Source organism: Malaclemys terrapin, chromosome 2 (genome assembly GCF_027887155.1).
Source record: "Malaclemys terrapin pileata isolate rMalTer1 chromosome 2, rMalTer1.hap1, whole genome shotgun sequence".
Lineage (NCBI taxonomy): Eukaryota > Metazoa > Chordata > Testudines > Emydidae > Malaclemys > Malaclemys terrapin.
In genome coordinates this window covers 177991053-178006239 of record NC_071506.1, presented here as the reverse complement: position 1 = coordinate 178006239, position 15187 = coordinate 177991053, and the positions used below count along the sequence as shown (strand labels likewise).

Here is a 15187-nt window from a genome sequence, read left to right as displayed (position 1 = left end):
TTTTTCCAGCTTAAGTAATTCAGCGAAGCTTGCCTTAAGCAACCACCCAAGGGACTTGCAAATATCTGTTGCCCAGTCGAGGTGGCCTTTGATTAAAGGTTGAACAAAATGGTTCTGGATTTCTTGGGGGAAATTCTTCAGTGGTTGCTTAAGAGAGGTGTTCCCTAGTTGAGGTGGATCCACTTCATTAGCAACCAGATGTTTGCTTTGAATAGGGACAGTGCAGTGTGCCACCACCTCCTTGATTTGAACACAGATTGCTCAGACTCAGTGATTTATTTTTTTCTCTTTTTTATTGCAGGCATGAATACAGAAACAGGTAAACAGCTGAGCCGTAAAAGCCTCTCTCAAGCCATGTTTCAACTAAAATGTCATTGTGCTCCGGCTCTTGATACAGGCTGCTGCTCGGCTGTAACAAGATGATGTCAGCAACCTTGGCTGGAGCTGCCACCCAGCAGCAATGACAGCAGCTGCCAGAGAAGTGTTCCCACGTCATATGAGAATTTCTTTACGGCACTTAACTTTACAAAACACAGTTGTAGGGCTGATCTTACATGCAATCAACAGATCAGTCTCAGTATATTTATTGCAAACGCCTTGAACAGCAGGACATCAAAAATGAAATAACAATATTCCATTGTATAATTACAAAGAGTAGATGTCTGTAACCAGTGGACCAGAGATATATCCAGGGGAAAAAATGAAAATGAAGGATTTCCGTAAACAGTACAAATAAAACACGATGCTGCCTCCACCAAAGCATTTCACCCAGTTGCCTGCTCTGCTTGAAGTGGCTGAGTTGGCAAACTCTTGCAGGGGAAACACAAACCCCTGAAGTGAAGACTTTAAGGAATAACTGATTTTTAAACATGGTCTCTCAGGATATAAATATGGTTGTAATATCAAAGGCTATACATACTGTATCTTCTGATACTGATTAAGGACATTAAACAATGTTTCCAAAGAAAACTTGGCCATTTTGAAACATTGAAACATGCAGTTCATTTTAGGAGGTCAAATGGGTACCCACACAGGAAAAAAAAAATCCTGTTTGGGTTCTGTGAGAGATTGCAACATGGGAAAATACTTGTTTAGCCATTACATAGCCATTGCCTAGCTTTTGAAACAACTAATTTTACTTTTGCTGCGATCATCAAAACATAAAGCTGTGTGTTGCCACCTAAACAAAGAAAATGGTTAAGGCCTCAAAGTTTTTAAACTGGGGTCTGACAGCAAAGCCATAATATCATTTGGTAAAACGGAGATTTGAGATTAAATCAACCTTCAGCAATAAACTTTTCTCTGTGACCCTCATAGAGTTGGATTAGACCAGGATTTAAAGGTGTGTTGTTCAAAAATGTTAGCTAATGTGTACTAATTTACATATTCTAAAAGTGCAGTGCAGAGAAGGTACGGCATACTTCAACACTTGCTAACATTGTGGAGTTAAAGTCTGCAGAGAAACCTAGGTTTCAGCTGGACCAATTTAGCACGTTTACTGCCTTGTTTACACTAGAGCTTTAGCTAATACATTCTAACAATACAGCTCTCAATCCTAGTCCAGACAAGGCTGCGTATTAAAGGTTAGATTGCACATGGGTGAGGAATTGCTGAAGTGTGGCTAAAGGGAGTGTGCAGGAACTAAAAATATGATGGAATTGTACAAATGGAAATGTAGGTTTAATATCAGGAAAACATTCCTAACAGCCTGTAGAATAGTCTCCTGATGGAGGGCGTGGAAGCCCCGTTGCTTAAGACATTTAAAATTAGACTAGACAAACATCTGAGAATATACTGTGGGGAACAATCCTGCATCGGAAGGGATTAAGGCCCAGATTATCAAAGCCATTTAGGAGCCTACCAGCCATTGAAATCAATAGGAGTTAGACACCTAAATACTTCTGAGGATTTGGGGCTCAGTGACCTGGTAAAACTGTTCCATCTCTAATTTCCAGGAATCTAAAAAATGGAAGGTGTCCTTGTTCTTTTCTCAGCTATTCCAAAGCATGCCCAGTCAGTTCATATGTAGAACGGTGACAGGGCATCTTATTGCACAGTTTCAGTTTTCCTGTTCTGAAAGTTTCAGCTTGAGAATTCTTACACTAGGACTACCATGTTGTTCTGTACAAGACCAAACTCGTAGCTTACTTATCTGCCAGAAAAATGAATGGGCTATTCCTAGTTTGGCATTCATTCTCTCTGAATGCTTTGGTCCTTGTGAATACATTGCTTAATGCAGCTAACCAGGAGCAGGTAGCCCCAACCAAAGCAGATTCCAGGGTTTCCAGTTGCCCATAATAGCACTCTTGAATAAGCGCACAGCAATCCATGCAGTAGAAAAACCAGGGGAGAGTTGAAACACTGAGCTATCTTCTCAGGTCCTTTCTCCTTGATAACCTTTGGGAGTGGCCAGCCACACATTCTTTCAAGTATCTTCGCATGCAACTGATAGCTGCCTAAGAACAGGCAGGCCAGAAGCAACCGGTAGAAATGACAGTGCAGTTTAGGTAACTCCATTCTTGGAGTTATTTTTGCTTCCTGTCTCTGAAAACAGTGGCTGCTATAGGAACATTTTCTTATTTGTCTTTAGGTTGTTCTCTTTTTATTAGTGACCAGGCAAAAATTATTTTAACCTATGGTGCCTTAAGCTGGAGCTCTCCTTCCTCCACAATCCCTCTGAAGGAAGTGAGGAAAAGATTAGTGGCAGAATGAAGGCATAGTCTTTTATACCTGAAGCATTCTTTGCCTCTGTGATTTCTTCAGAGGGAGTTAATATTCCCATTTTAAAAAAAATAACTTCAGATTGATGGAAATGGATGTACAAAAAGTGTGCCACCAAATCTGTTGATATCATAACTAGAAGTCTGCTATACAGTGTACCAGTTGCATTTTGATTATGCAGCAAAGTCTATCAAGAACTCAGAAACAGATAAGCCAGACATCTGGGCACTTGTAGAGATCCATGAGCCTATTCTGTATGTTAAGCCATTTCATTACAGGTGCATCACAGATTTCTTCCTGACACTTATGCCACTTACTTTAGTTTCATTTTATAGCTATAGAAAAAGGTTCAAAGTTACCGGACTTTAATTGAAGAGCCTTCTGTTCATTTCCTGCTCCAATGAATATAAAATAGACAAGTAATTTTCTGTCTCCAAGTTGCAATCAAGAGTCCTAAAATGCACTCAAGATTTTTCATATTAAATGACCATAACTAACGCTGATGAAAATTGAATCTTACTATACGCACTTCCTACCTTTAAAGCCAACAGGCTGGTTAAATTTAGATAAATCTATGGTCGTTGGTACCAAATTAAGGGCATCTTTTGATTTTAACAATACTAAAAACAGGAGAATCTACTGTACAGGGTAACAGAAAAATATAGATCTTGGGCCATATAAAACACATACAAGGTTTCTGTTCAAAATCGCATGTTGTAGCTGATGATCAATTGTTGTCAGCTTTTTAAATAGTTTACTATTCTGCACTACTAAAAAAGGGAAACTATAGGAAAGTTTTATAGGAAATATGATCTATATTGTTATTATATGACCTTAATACCATAAACCAATTGTTTAAGGCTCTAATCCTGCAAACACTTACATGCTTAACATTAAGTAAGGGAGTAGTCCCATTAAATTCAATGGAACCACTCAGTTGCTTGATGTAACCCTGCATGTATACACGCATGCAAGTATTTGTAGGATCAGCGTCTTAGTTAAAATTGATTTATGATTCAATGTTTTTGGTTTAATGATAAGGGTGTCAATAGCAAACAACTTTGAACCACTGAAGTTTTTCTTTACCAGGAATACAATATGATTTATTTTATGGTCAAGATGACATGATTTTAGGCAGCACGGATATATCTACATATATCTGAGTAAAGATTAAGTTAGGAATTTGATAAGATAGCCATTTATTTTTCAGCAGAGACAAAGAGTCGTAGGGATAAGATATAATCATTTTTCTGGTTTTAAAAATGATTCTTTAACAAACAGCAGTAACTCGGTGCAATTTTCAGTTATACAAAATGACATTTTCTATGTTACTATCAAAATATTCTGCATAACATTAATCTCTGTGCAGTTATTAACATATATACAGAACAGTGTTTCTCAGTAGAAATCAGTATGTTCCTTGCTGATCGTTTTTACCTTAGATTTACCAAAACCAAACCTAAAATTCATTTTATAATAGTAGAAAATCCTAATACTCATGATAAATAAAGGACTGAAGGTTTATTTTCCCAGCAGCAAATGAATAAAGGAACTCCTCCAAGTTAAAGTCAAGCCTAGACTTAATTTTAACCAACTGTGATGAATCTGAGTGAGCTGGGAACATAACACATTTTCATGATGCATTATGTTGAGTACACAGAAGTGGAGGAATGTAAACAGACAGAAGGCACATGAAAGGCCCCGATCCAGTCTCCATGTGACGAAGTGAGAATTTCATAATTCTGTCATCAACAGTCTTTTCATCATCTTCTCTCTCTCGAGTTCACGCCTCAGAGTCTCAGCACTGTGTAATTAATGCACAAACAGCCAATTATGGGAACAACAAAATGCCACATATTTCAATTAAAAATAATTAACATTTTTAAAGTACCAAGGGAAGGAGAAAGGTTCAGTTTGATTCAGTCAAAATGCTGAAAATAGATGGTTGAGTCAGAAGTGAAAATCGTTTGACATTTTGAGTAGTAAAGAAAAGCAACCAAGGGGAAAAAAAGCGTGAGACATTTTAGGGCTTACTCCTCCCCACAAGGTCCCTGATAAAGTTCCCATTGACTTCAATGAAAGCAAGATTAGAAGTTCAGTGTCTTGTTAATTGATGTAAAAACCATGTAAAAAGACTTGTATTGCAGCAATCTGCTCCTCAGGGCCCAGACTGCCTTTCAGTTCTCTGTGTGGTTTGGTCCTAGAGGAGGTTTCTTTTCACTGCATAGCCTACAGCATTATTTACTGTGCACGCAAGTGAATGGGAAGCAGAGCTGGATTAAGTGCTAGAGATCTTGCCTGGGATCATGGAATGATGTTGCTGTGATGTCCTCACACATTGGCTACGAAGCACAAGGAGAAGACATCTCCCTAAAGCATTCTGGTCCAGGAAGAGGAACTGAGCAGGAAGGAGCAGCTGTGAAGCAGCTAAGCATACCTCTTTATACAGGGAAAGGGAGGAAGATGAGGCTACCCAACCCCCCATCCTCATGCCTACAGCCACCTGACTGGACCATGCCCCCATCTCAAGTGGACATCTACTGTTGGTGGGGTAAGCACTGGGAGATGGAATGCTACCACTGCTACTCCTGCTCAGCCAAACCTGGGGAGAAGGAAGACTGGATCTGTGGCTGCTCTTCAGGTGGCTGGTATAGTGAAGTGGTTGTAGACTTCTGCCATTTTTGGTCCTGGAATGGGCTCAGACTTTTCCCCCAGTCTCCTGCTGCTCTGCATCTTCAGATGAGCCACTCCCCGCCCTGTCTATTCCCTCAGTCCGCTGCTGATCCTAGAGTGGGCTAATGCCCATGTAGGTTATGGTTACTGCAGCTCCTTAACTATGGCAAGGAGGGAGAGAGCTTTGTTACCGCCTCCTCTGATGACCCACCAACTCTCCTGGTTCTCTACATTTCTGGCAGACCATGTTGGGGACTGTGACGGCACATGCCCCCATCCCACTGACATAAAAGATTAACAAGTATTCCTGCACTCAAGCAGCATCAGTTAGACGCACCTGCAGAACATGCTCCAGCTGAAGAAGGGAGCTTAAAAAAGGTGAAACTTGCCATAGAGAAGGGGGGAAGTTTACCCAGGAGGAGAGGCTGGCAGGGACTGCTAGTGAGCTCCAGGAGCAAGGGAAGCCCAGCCTGAGGCAGTGACTTGCCTTTCCTTTCCTCTCCCACCCTTGATTGTGGACACTACAAGCCTGATACGGGCAAAGGGTCCGGGAGGGCTGCTCCCAGCCAGTGACCTGTGGTGGGACCCAAGGAGTGTCACCAGGTACTAGAAGTAATTGGACTCAGAATGGGCCTTGGAGTGAGCTGAACTCCTGCTGGGAACAGAGAGCTCGCCCAGGAGTAGGGGCTTCCGTAGGTGACTCAGGGGCAAGAGACTCAGAGAGACAATGGCTGAGCCCAGGCCGAGGGTTGGCCCACTACAGGGACCTAGTATAGGAAACATAGGGGTATGTGAGGTGACCCGCTCCCCAGAGCTCTTTGGGGTAGCTGGGTCTGAGGGTGTGGAGCACTCTTGTGGGGCTGCTGCCATGACACATACCAAATACAGCGCATTCTCTGGGTCGGCCAGCACCCCTATTTGAGAACTAGGGGGGATTGCTGGAAAGGAGAAGAGAAGGAAGAGTGTGTGTGTGTGTGGGGGGGGAGAACACTATGCAGGGAAAGACAGAGGGAAGGGAATGAAGCAGGCAGAGGGGGACAGAAGAAAAGAGGGAATGTCTACAGAGTTTACTCTTCAGAATGTGCCAGGTTTATGTATAACTGGTGCAAAACTGCCCCTGGTCATTTTTTGGGGGGGGGGGTGCCTTAGGAATGGACCTGATTTCACCAAATGGCTAGTATTTTCAAAACCTTTGCTCAGGAAAGAATGCTTCAGAATCTCTCTCACCCATTTGCTGAATATTTTGTGGGCTACCCAAAAGATATTGCATGGGCTGCTTGCACCTACTGATCAGCCCTGCCCTAAGTCTGACGCATCTGTCATATTCTTTCACTGTTAACTGCTAGTAGCTTTAGAGATACTAACAGCACATGAGTAGATTTATTTATACATTTTCTAAAAGGGCAAACCTTAATAACAGTCTATGAAGAGGCACAAGAGCACGCTGGGAAGTAAAGATGGTTAGCAGTGCAGGAGAAAGACCCAGTAGTTAGGATTTTTCTTTTTTAGATTAAGCATTTTGTGCAAATTTTAATGTGTGGATTTAGTTCATTTTTATGAAAAGAAGAGAATGCTAGCACTGGCCTCTAGTACTAAGTGTAGCGCAGACAGGCGGACACTATAAGAATCCAGCACAGCTATGCCAGTATTCCTACAAAGTGCAATACCTCAACAAGGCATGGTCTTATTGATTTGCAATCTGCAACTCCTAAACTCTAATCCCAGCTCTGACAGCTGGTTTTGGGGGCGAGTCACAACCTCTGAGGCTCTCGGATAGTCACAGTTTTTGTGGCTTAGTTTCTCTACCTGTGAAGTGGGGAAAATATATATACCTTACTGTGGTGCTTTGAAGATTAACGAGTTTATGTTTATAAAGCAGTTTGAAGATCTAAAGTGCTATGTAAGGACACAATTCAGTTCCTACTGAAGTCAATGGGAGTCTTTCAATTGACTTAAATGGGAGCTGGATCACACCCTAGGTATGATGTCTGGTCTACAACTGTTAGGACTGAACAAAGAGTGCCCGTAACTGTACATTTTTAGGTGGTCTAGCAATATGAATAAATGTCCAATTGAAATTAGATTGAAAACAAGCAGCACATTTACTGGTGACCCATTGTAAATCAAAATTTCAATCCGGAGGTGAAAGTCTAGTGTATTATATTCCCATCTTAAAACTTCTGTTTCTCAGTTCCATCTGGTACAGTGCTTTGGGTCTGGAAATGAAAGCCTGATCTTTGCTTTTGGGGTGTCAGATGGATCTAATTATAGAGTTACCCCCTTTAATAGGCAGTTTGGTTAATTCAGCACTCAGCAGTCTCCAGAGAGGAAAGATTACCATTAGAAACAATTGTAAGATGGAAGAATTGAAAAAGAGGAGGTTTTCTGTGGGAAGCTGGAACATGCTTTTTTGCTATTTCATGCTACAAGAAGAACAATTGCAACCTGACACTGCTCTGAAAAATCAGTGCCTGGTATTCATTGGAAAGAGTGTCTATTTCTCAGCCCTTCCCGGTTAGAACTGAATTTAGAAAAACAGATTGCGACAGCAGTTGTTAAAAACAAACCAGTAGTTCAGGGGAGGTGATTTGTCTCAGAAAAAACGGCACACCCATTTCTCTCCAGGCCAGTGGTTATGGAGGTGGTATGTTTGGCCTTCAGAGGAGGGCAACTGCTGGCTGCATCACCAGGTAGGAGTGGCTTTCAATTCAGAGAAAGTTTCTTATGCTTTCCATTTGTCCTGAGGTAAGTACCAAATGGCAGCTGACTTTACACATTGGTGAAAATCGTAGTTTAGGATGACAGGCTCAGCGGGGTCTTTCCCATTACATTTATGATAGAATAAAAGAAATTAAACTCTTGGGAACCGAGAGAGAGACGCATAGTATTGCATGAATTGCTCAATACCTGTCTGCCAGAGAAATAGGTTTGTGTGATGAATATATCGTCTGCACTGTCGGGGTTGGGACTGTCTCTGCCAAGGACCTCATTGCAGGTGAAGGAGATACTGGTGGTAACATCTTAGGTGATGACTGCATAGCACAGCATACTAATTTGCTGTCTATAAATTCTGCCTAAGAAGAAAATAATGAAAAGGATAAGTTAGTTTTGACTTTTTATGCCCACATTCTCTCAAACACTCATTATCAGCAACTTTCCTTTAATAAAGAGAGAAAATGAGAGATTGCCCTATAGTTGCCCCGTGGCCTTTTAGGAACCAGGAAGCAACCCTCATATATAATGAAACAGACACCACTTCTTTGGACAGAGATTCAATGGTTGTGCACTGATGACAAGTCTGACTATGAAGTCCACTGTGCGAGACTGAACTCAGTTCACGATACATGCCACACTAAATATGGACCCATACCTATAAAAGTGCTGTTTATCACTATTTTATTTGGTTTAAACCCGATATGGGGAGCTGACCAGAATGTCCTCTTGAATAGAGCCCTGTCAAAATGAACTCGTAGGTCCCTTGACAACTGTGCATTTTACTAAAGTCGGGTGTGCATGAGTCTGGGTCTAAGAGTTCTATGTAGTGGAGCAAACCCTAAAAGAAATACCCAGTGGCAACTAGCAACAGACAATGTGGTATAAAATGTACAGAAACACAACAAACTCCAGACTCTCTCTCCAGACTACACATCTGATGCTATAGCGTCACAAATCCTGCAACATCAAAGGCTGGGACATCCTGTCATGTGACACCGTGCTGCATTCCTGAAAAAAATTACACTGACCCACTGTTTGCACAGGGCCATTTAATGACAAACAGGGAACAGCCTGTGTCTGCTGGTGTGTTACTGAGTTGATAGGAATGTACAGTAGCTGCAATTTTTCAGTGCTTCAAAATAGTCAGGACATGTTCATACTATTATCAGCTGAGTTTTTTTCTTGACAACTTGTTCTTTCAAGCTTGATTCAGTCTTCACAACAGTAGGAAGGAAAGTCAGCACAACAGTGAGGCAGAGAATTGTTATCCAACTATTGGACTATTTGTCTTTTTTCATCACTTTTCAAATTATGTGAGCTACTTATGATTAACAAATACTGAATGTAGAAACTTGTGTGCTGGGATACAATCTGCTGGTTAAATCAATGGGTGATGTAGGAAGAAGCTGCAGTAGTGTCTTTTTTACATTTCACAGCCTATCTTTTAACTGAAAGCATGGAGTACATTCCAGATGAACATACTAAGCATGAGCCTTTCCAGTCATTCTATGAAACCAGTAAAATGAAAAATGGTAAAATAAAACCAAACTGACACAAAAAAACAACAAGCAAACAACCCCGCCTCCCAATCCTGACAAGTTATAGTCCTAATCATTAACAAAGGTAAGCCGCCAAACTTCGCTGGCATTTCCCTTTTAAAGCTCAATGTCACAGTCCAGACACAAACAAATTTTGCAATCCTCATGCAGCATTTTGTCTCACAAGGACTGTCAGATCAGGCTTTACATCATGAAATACTGGCACCATGGCACAATTCCTCAGCGGGAATAAATTGGCATAATCCAATTGAAGCCAATGGAGCTAGGACAACTGACACCAGCTTAGATCTGCCCCATTTTAAATGGGTATTTTAGATATGTATGTGGTACTGTTTTTCTCTAGAGTATATATTTATATACTTATGTTTATACAGTATATTGGGCCAGATCTTCAGTTGGTGTAAATCGAAGTAGCTCCGTTAAGTCAATAGATTTATGATTTACACCAGTCAACTCAGATAAAATTTAATGAGATTTAATTTCCCCTCCCAATAAAAAAAATCAGTTTAGCTCTTTATAAACTGCAGAATTATAAAACCAGAAAATAGTCTCCAAAGCTTACTGTTTATTAATATTTTTTGTTTTTCTATGAAATAAAAAAATAGTCATTTTTGGTTCTAATAAGCATTTTCAAAGAAACAAAAAACAAAACATACCAACAACAACAACAACAAAAAACCAACAACGTTGCAGGCTGTTCATAACATGGAAAGAAAGCACGGAAAAGGAAAAGGAAAGGAAAGGAAAATGAACCACAAACATTTGCAGCTGCATAATGCTGTGCATGACTAGAGTACATTCCGAGTTAGATCTGGCTCTGTTCTGGAAAATTTGCCCTAATGAATTTGTTTGTGTTGTTTTGTTGAGGCCAAACATGGGGTGACACGTAGCATAACTGGTGTGTTAAAGTGAACTGAAAACCAACGGACTTGAAGCCAATATTTCTTTGTTGAATGATCCCCATTATTCGGGTTGTGGGACAGGGATAACTGCATAGAATAGAAATGAGTTGTTCCCTTCCTTGCAATGCTCTTGGTACTTCCTGGTTCACTAAAGATTTCCCACAATGCATAATTCTATGACAAAACAAATACCATGGGCTGCTTGGGTTGAAATGTAATTTTAGATATTTGTGATGTTGCATTGTGTTTTTTTTTTTTCAGTAAACCAATACTCTGAAGAGGAAAAGATGAATTGTGGATAGGTTAGTTGGAACTTATTTATATGCTGAACATCCCTCCCTCTTGTCTCATCCAACAAAGCCTAATTAGTAGAGCTGGTCAAAAATTTTCCATTAACTTTTCCATGGCAAAATAGCTTTTTAGCTAAATGGAAATGTTTATTAAAAATTTTCAGCTTTCATTGGCATTTTTCAAGTTTTCATTACAAAGCCAACATTTTTCAGTTTGGTTTTCAATGAAATCTACCAAAATGTCAGTGTCATTGACATTTTTTTACGGGGGAACTAGTGGGGATATTATTCTGCACAGATTTCTCTGCGTAACTCAATACATTTTTTAATCCGGGACATAAAGATGGAAGCTTTCTTGCTATTTTTATTAAAGTGGGCATCATCTAGCCTGGATGACTTTTTCAATAATTCTGCTTTGATGGGCTTGAAAGGTTTCGATACATTTGTTGGGATATTTTTGATTAGAGCAAAAAATAGATATGAAGCAGATTAGGATGAATTTTTCAATTTCTCTCACTAAAATCTGGTTTAAAAATAGTCACATGACACCCCCCCCCCTAAAAAAAAAGAAGTAGAAATTGTCCTAAGGTAATGGGGATCATGATCAAGCCTTAACCTCTTTCTTTAATAACTCACTAAATGCAGACAGATACTGTAGCTGTCCCAGTTGGGAATAAGGTTCCATATCTCATATATAACCACATGAGAGAGAAAACAGATTTGGGGCTCAGGACAGAAGTTAAGGTTTATGTCTGAACAACTTTATTTTATGAGTTTAATTTAGGAATGTCACACTAGTGATTGTGAAGTGTAATTCTAATATGAGAAGGTTTCTACTCTGTGGCTGCTAAGCCACGTCCCAGGTTGGGAAGGACATGCAGAGAGTTTCAGTTAGAGTCCCAGGCACAATATCTAGTTGTTTCGAGTTCTAATATTAATTTTAACAAGTCCCCCAATTGTTTAAATGTCTTATTTCTTCTACCTATCATACTGACACTGCTACTCTAGGGTTGGGCATTCCGGGTATGGTACTATTAGGTCTGTCAGGCTAATTTTTACATTGTTATACAGTTATTAGTCCAGTTTATGTGGTACTGTGTAGTATGCCTTGTGCAAAGGGACAAATTTCAAAGCCCCCAACTCACTTCTTTTTCAAGCAACATTTCCAAGGAGGTTTAATGGGAGATTTGCCCAAATAAGAACTAAGGATTCCAAGATTCAGCTCTAGGTTGTTAATTAACATGGACGTTTATAGCAGCATACAACTGTAGTCATCATCATACAACTGTTTTATATTAATTGTAACTCCTCGTTTCCTGAAAATTAGGTCCCCTAGAATACAAAGTCAGGTTTTGTAAAGGGGGACGAAGGCCAATTCAGCCGGATTTAGTGGCTAGCCCCACACCAGTCCCTGCCCTTTCAGTTTATTCAGTCCGTGCAGCCTCATTCATGCCCTCTACAGTAGAACTGTGGGAGTGCAGCTGTATTTTGTGACCTGCTGCCCTGAAGTGTTTCACCTTTAATCCTTATTTCTGCTTCTAGTAATCTCCAACACACCAATGCAGGCAAGTTTATAGATACAAGTCATGGCCATATTTGATTGATTTGCAGTCTAAGCCATATTTGGAAAGTATCTTTATTAGAATTGTTAAAGGCTAAATTTCTGACATTGTTTAAAAAAGAAGCTGGAGTTGCAAGTGTTGTGTTAAATACACAGTTTTTCAGTTGCATGTTCTACTTACAGAAAACTGTGGTACTGTTGTAAAAGGATCGAAAAAAGGATTAGATGTATCAGCAGGGAATGTCTTTATCTTTAAAAAAGATAAAGAAAAAGATGTTACTTTCAGAGCATAAAAATGAAAAACAAAACCAAAAAAAGCAGCAAAGCACTGCAAGTATAGCAACATCTGACAAACTCGAATGGTTCAGCAACATTCAAATAAACCAGCTCAAAACACATATGTAAGTTAGTGAGGAATATTCAAAGGATAAGACCTGACTGAATTATTTTACCCATGTAATTAAATGTAATGTGAAATAGCTCTTAAATAAGCATATTCTAAACTGACTGCATACAATCTCTCTTCAGCTCTTTAACTAGTCATGACATACAATTATTTGGCTTGATCTAGTGACCACCATACATTTTCTAACTGGTAATACAAAGCTCAGTGATAGGAATCCTTAACACAGTGTTAGCTGGGGTCAGGAACTTCAGCTAAAGAACTTGTGCTTTATGGATTTTACACATCTATATTTAGTTATTTATAAGATAGAACAGTGCTGGAAATGGAATGTCAGAAGATAGGACAAGAAGAAAGCACAAAAAAATCACTGTGGGCAACTGATTGGTAATCACGGTCTCCGGTAATGTTAAGAACTTCAACCTTACCCATTCCAATGGTGTTCTAAGGATCAAGCTACATCTCAGGAGGTATTCATAATGGAGTGTTGAAAATACTATTAGAGACCATTATGCCATAGGTTGTGTCTATACTGAGAATTTTCAGTGCAAAATCCTGGTCTCATTTAAGTCAATGGCAAAACTGATTATAGGTGGTATGCATCTCATTACCCTCCTATCTAGAATGCAGAAATGTCATTAATCCATTCAGGAAGAGGACAAAGTAAAAAGCATTCATCAACTAGAAGTATTGATTTCAAACTGCACTTCATATTTCTGCTTGGGGAAAATTTATTATATACTGAAAAATGTATTTATCGCTTTAATGGAAAAACTTGTTAACGTATGTTTATTATGCATGCCTTATCATAGAATTAGTGCATTATGTTTGAAGTATCTGCTAATAAACAAGGAATGCATTCAAGTGCTGACCCAGTTGCCTGAGAAAGGAACACCTGAAATTATGAGGTCACAAGTAATAAAGAAAATGATTATCATTTGTTTTGTAAACAAAACTCCAGAAACACATTTGATTTGTAAACATGCCATTCAAAATTCGTATCCAGCTGTGGCCCAACATTCACACAAGGACAAAAACACTCAAGTGTGTAAACACCTGTTTAACTGAATGTAGATGACTGGAAATAATCTTGTAGAGGTATTTGAATAGGTCACTGCACTAGAAAACAATTCCCTTAAACCATGAAGATATCTGTGTAGAGATATCAAGGAAGAGGAACATTTCAGATTTTTCATAAATATTGATGTATCTACATTCCATCAGTGAACTCGATTTTGAGTTACTATGTGCAATTACTGACACTCATTACAATACAATATACAAATTGTATTGCTTAGTGAGTCTGTCATGTTACACTGATATCCAAATCTGCCAGTATAACATGAATGATTCTGAAGTGGCTGTGCCTTTTTGAGACAACACAAACCCAGAAGTCAATCTTGTCATTTTAGATGAATGAAATGTTTACCTTTCAGTGTTTGAGAATAAGATACAGAGCACTATATTATAACACAGTACTATAGCCAAAGTCAAAGTGTATTGTACAAATCTAAAATCAGTCACTCATATCTGACTTCACCTTGATATGCAGCACCCAAATCTCTCTAATTTTGTGGATTGGTCTCATTAAGAGAACAAAGTTTAGTTACTGAAAATGAAGGTGAAGAATGATGCAAACATTATTGTGATAAATGAAGGGGGGAGGGGGAATAGCTCCCTTTTATGGGCACCCAGCCAGCCAGCAGCTATAAAATCCCTCTTAGTAGCTGTTTTCTAATTGCTCTACCTGTAAAGGGTTAAAAAGTCTCACTGCTGTACATAGGTAAAAGGAAGTGAGTGGGCACCTGGCCAAAAGAGCCAATTGGAAGGCTAGAACTTTTTAAAATTGAAACAAGACTCCGCCCTTTTGTCTGTCTGTTGTTGTTCTCCCAGGGAGAGGCAGACAGGGCAGACCTATGCTGTAAGAAGCTTGGGCCAGGTATGAAAAAATCATCAGTATCATACCTAGAAACTACTCATTTAAAACCCCAGACATGTAAGTAGATCTGGAAATGTCTACGAAGACGTGATTAGGTTTATTCCTTTTATTTCTTTATGGCTTGTGGATTCCTCTGTGCTAACCCCAGGTGCTTTTGCTTGTAACCTTTAAGCTGGACCACAAGAAAGCTACTCTTGGTGCTCAATCCTTGTAGTTGCTCTTTTAAAATCTAGCAATAGCCTGAGTTCCCAGATGTATTTTTCTTTTTTTTTTATTAATAAAATTTACCTTTCTTAAGAACAGAATTGGATTTTTGTGTTTTGAGAGGTTTGTGCACATGTTGTTTAATTAGCTGATGGCATCAGCTGATTTCCTCCCCCCGCCCTTCTCAGCTCTTCCCCAGGGTATGTGTGTGAAAGGGCTT

General features: G+C 39.5%; 1 protein-coding gene across 1 annotated transcript in view; it reads right to left on the bottom strand.

Annotated features, from left to right (window-relative positions):
• Positions 1 to 278: 278 nt before the first annotated feature.
• The window catches only part of EPB41L4B (erythrocyte membrane protein band 4.1 like 4B), a 267846-nt gene continuing 252937 nt past the window's right edge, over positions 279 to 15187 (bottom strand). The window contains exons 23-25 of the mRNA XM_054019078.1: positions 12603 to 12671; positions 8302 to 8468; positions 279 to 4525 (exon numbers count right to left, since the gene is read on the bottom strand). Of these exons, the coding sequence (XP_053875053.1) occupies positions 4456 to 4525; positions 8302 to 8468; positions 12603 to 12671 (306 nt within the window). The 3' untranslated portion in view covers positions 279 to 4455. The remainder of the gene's footprint in view (positions 4526 to 8301; positions 8469 to 12602; positions 12672 to 15187) is intronic.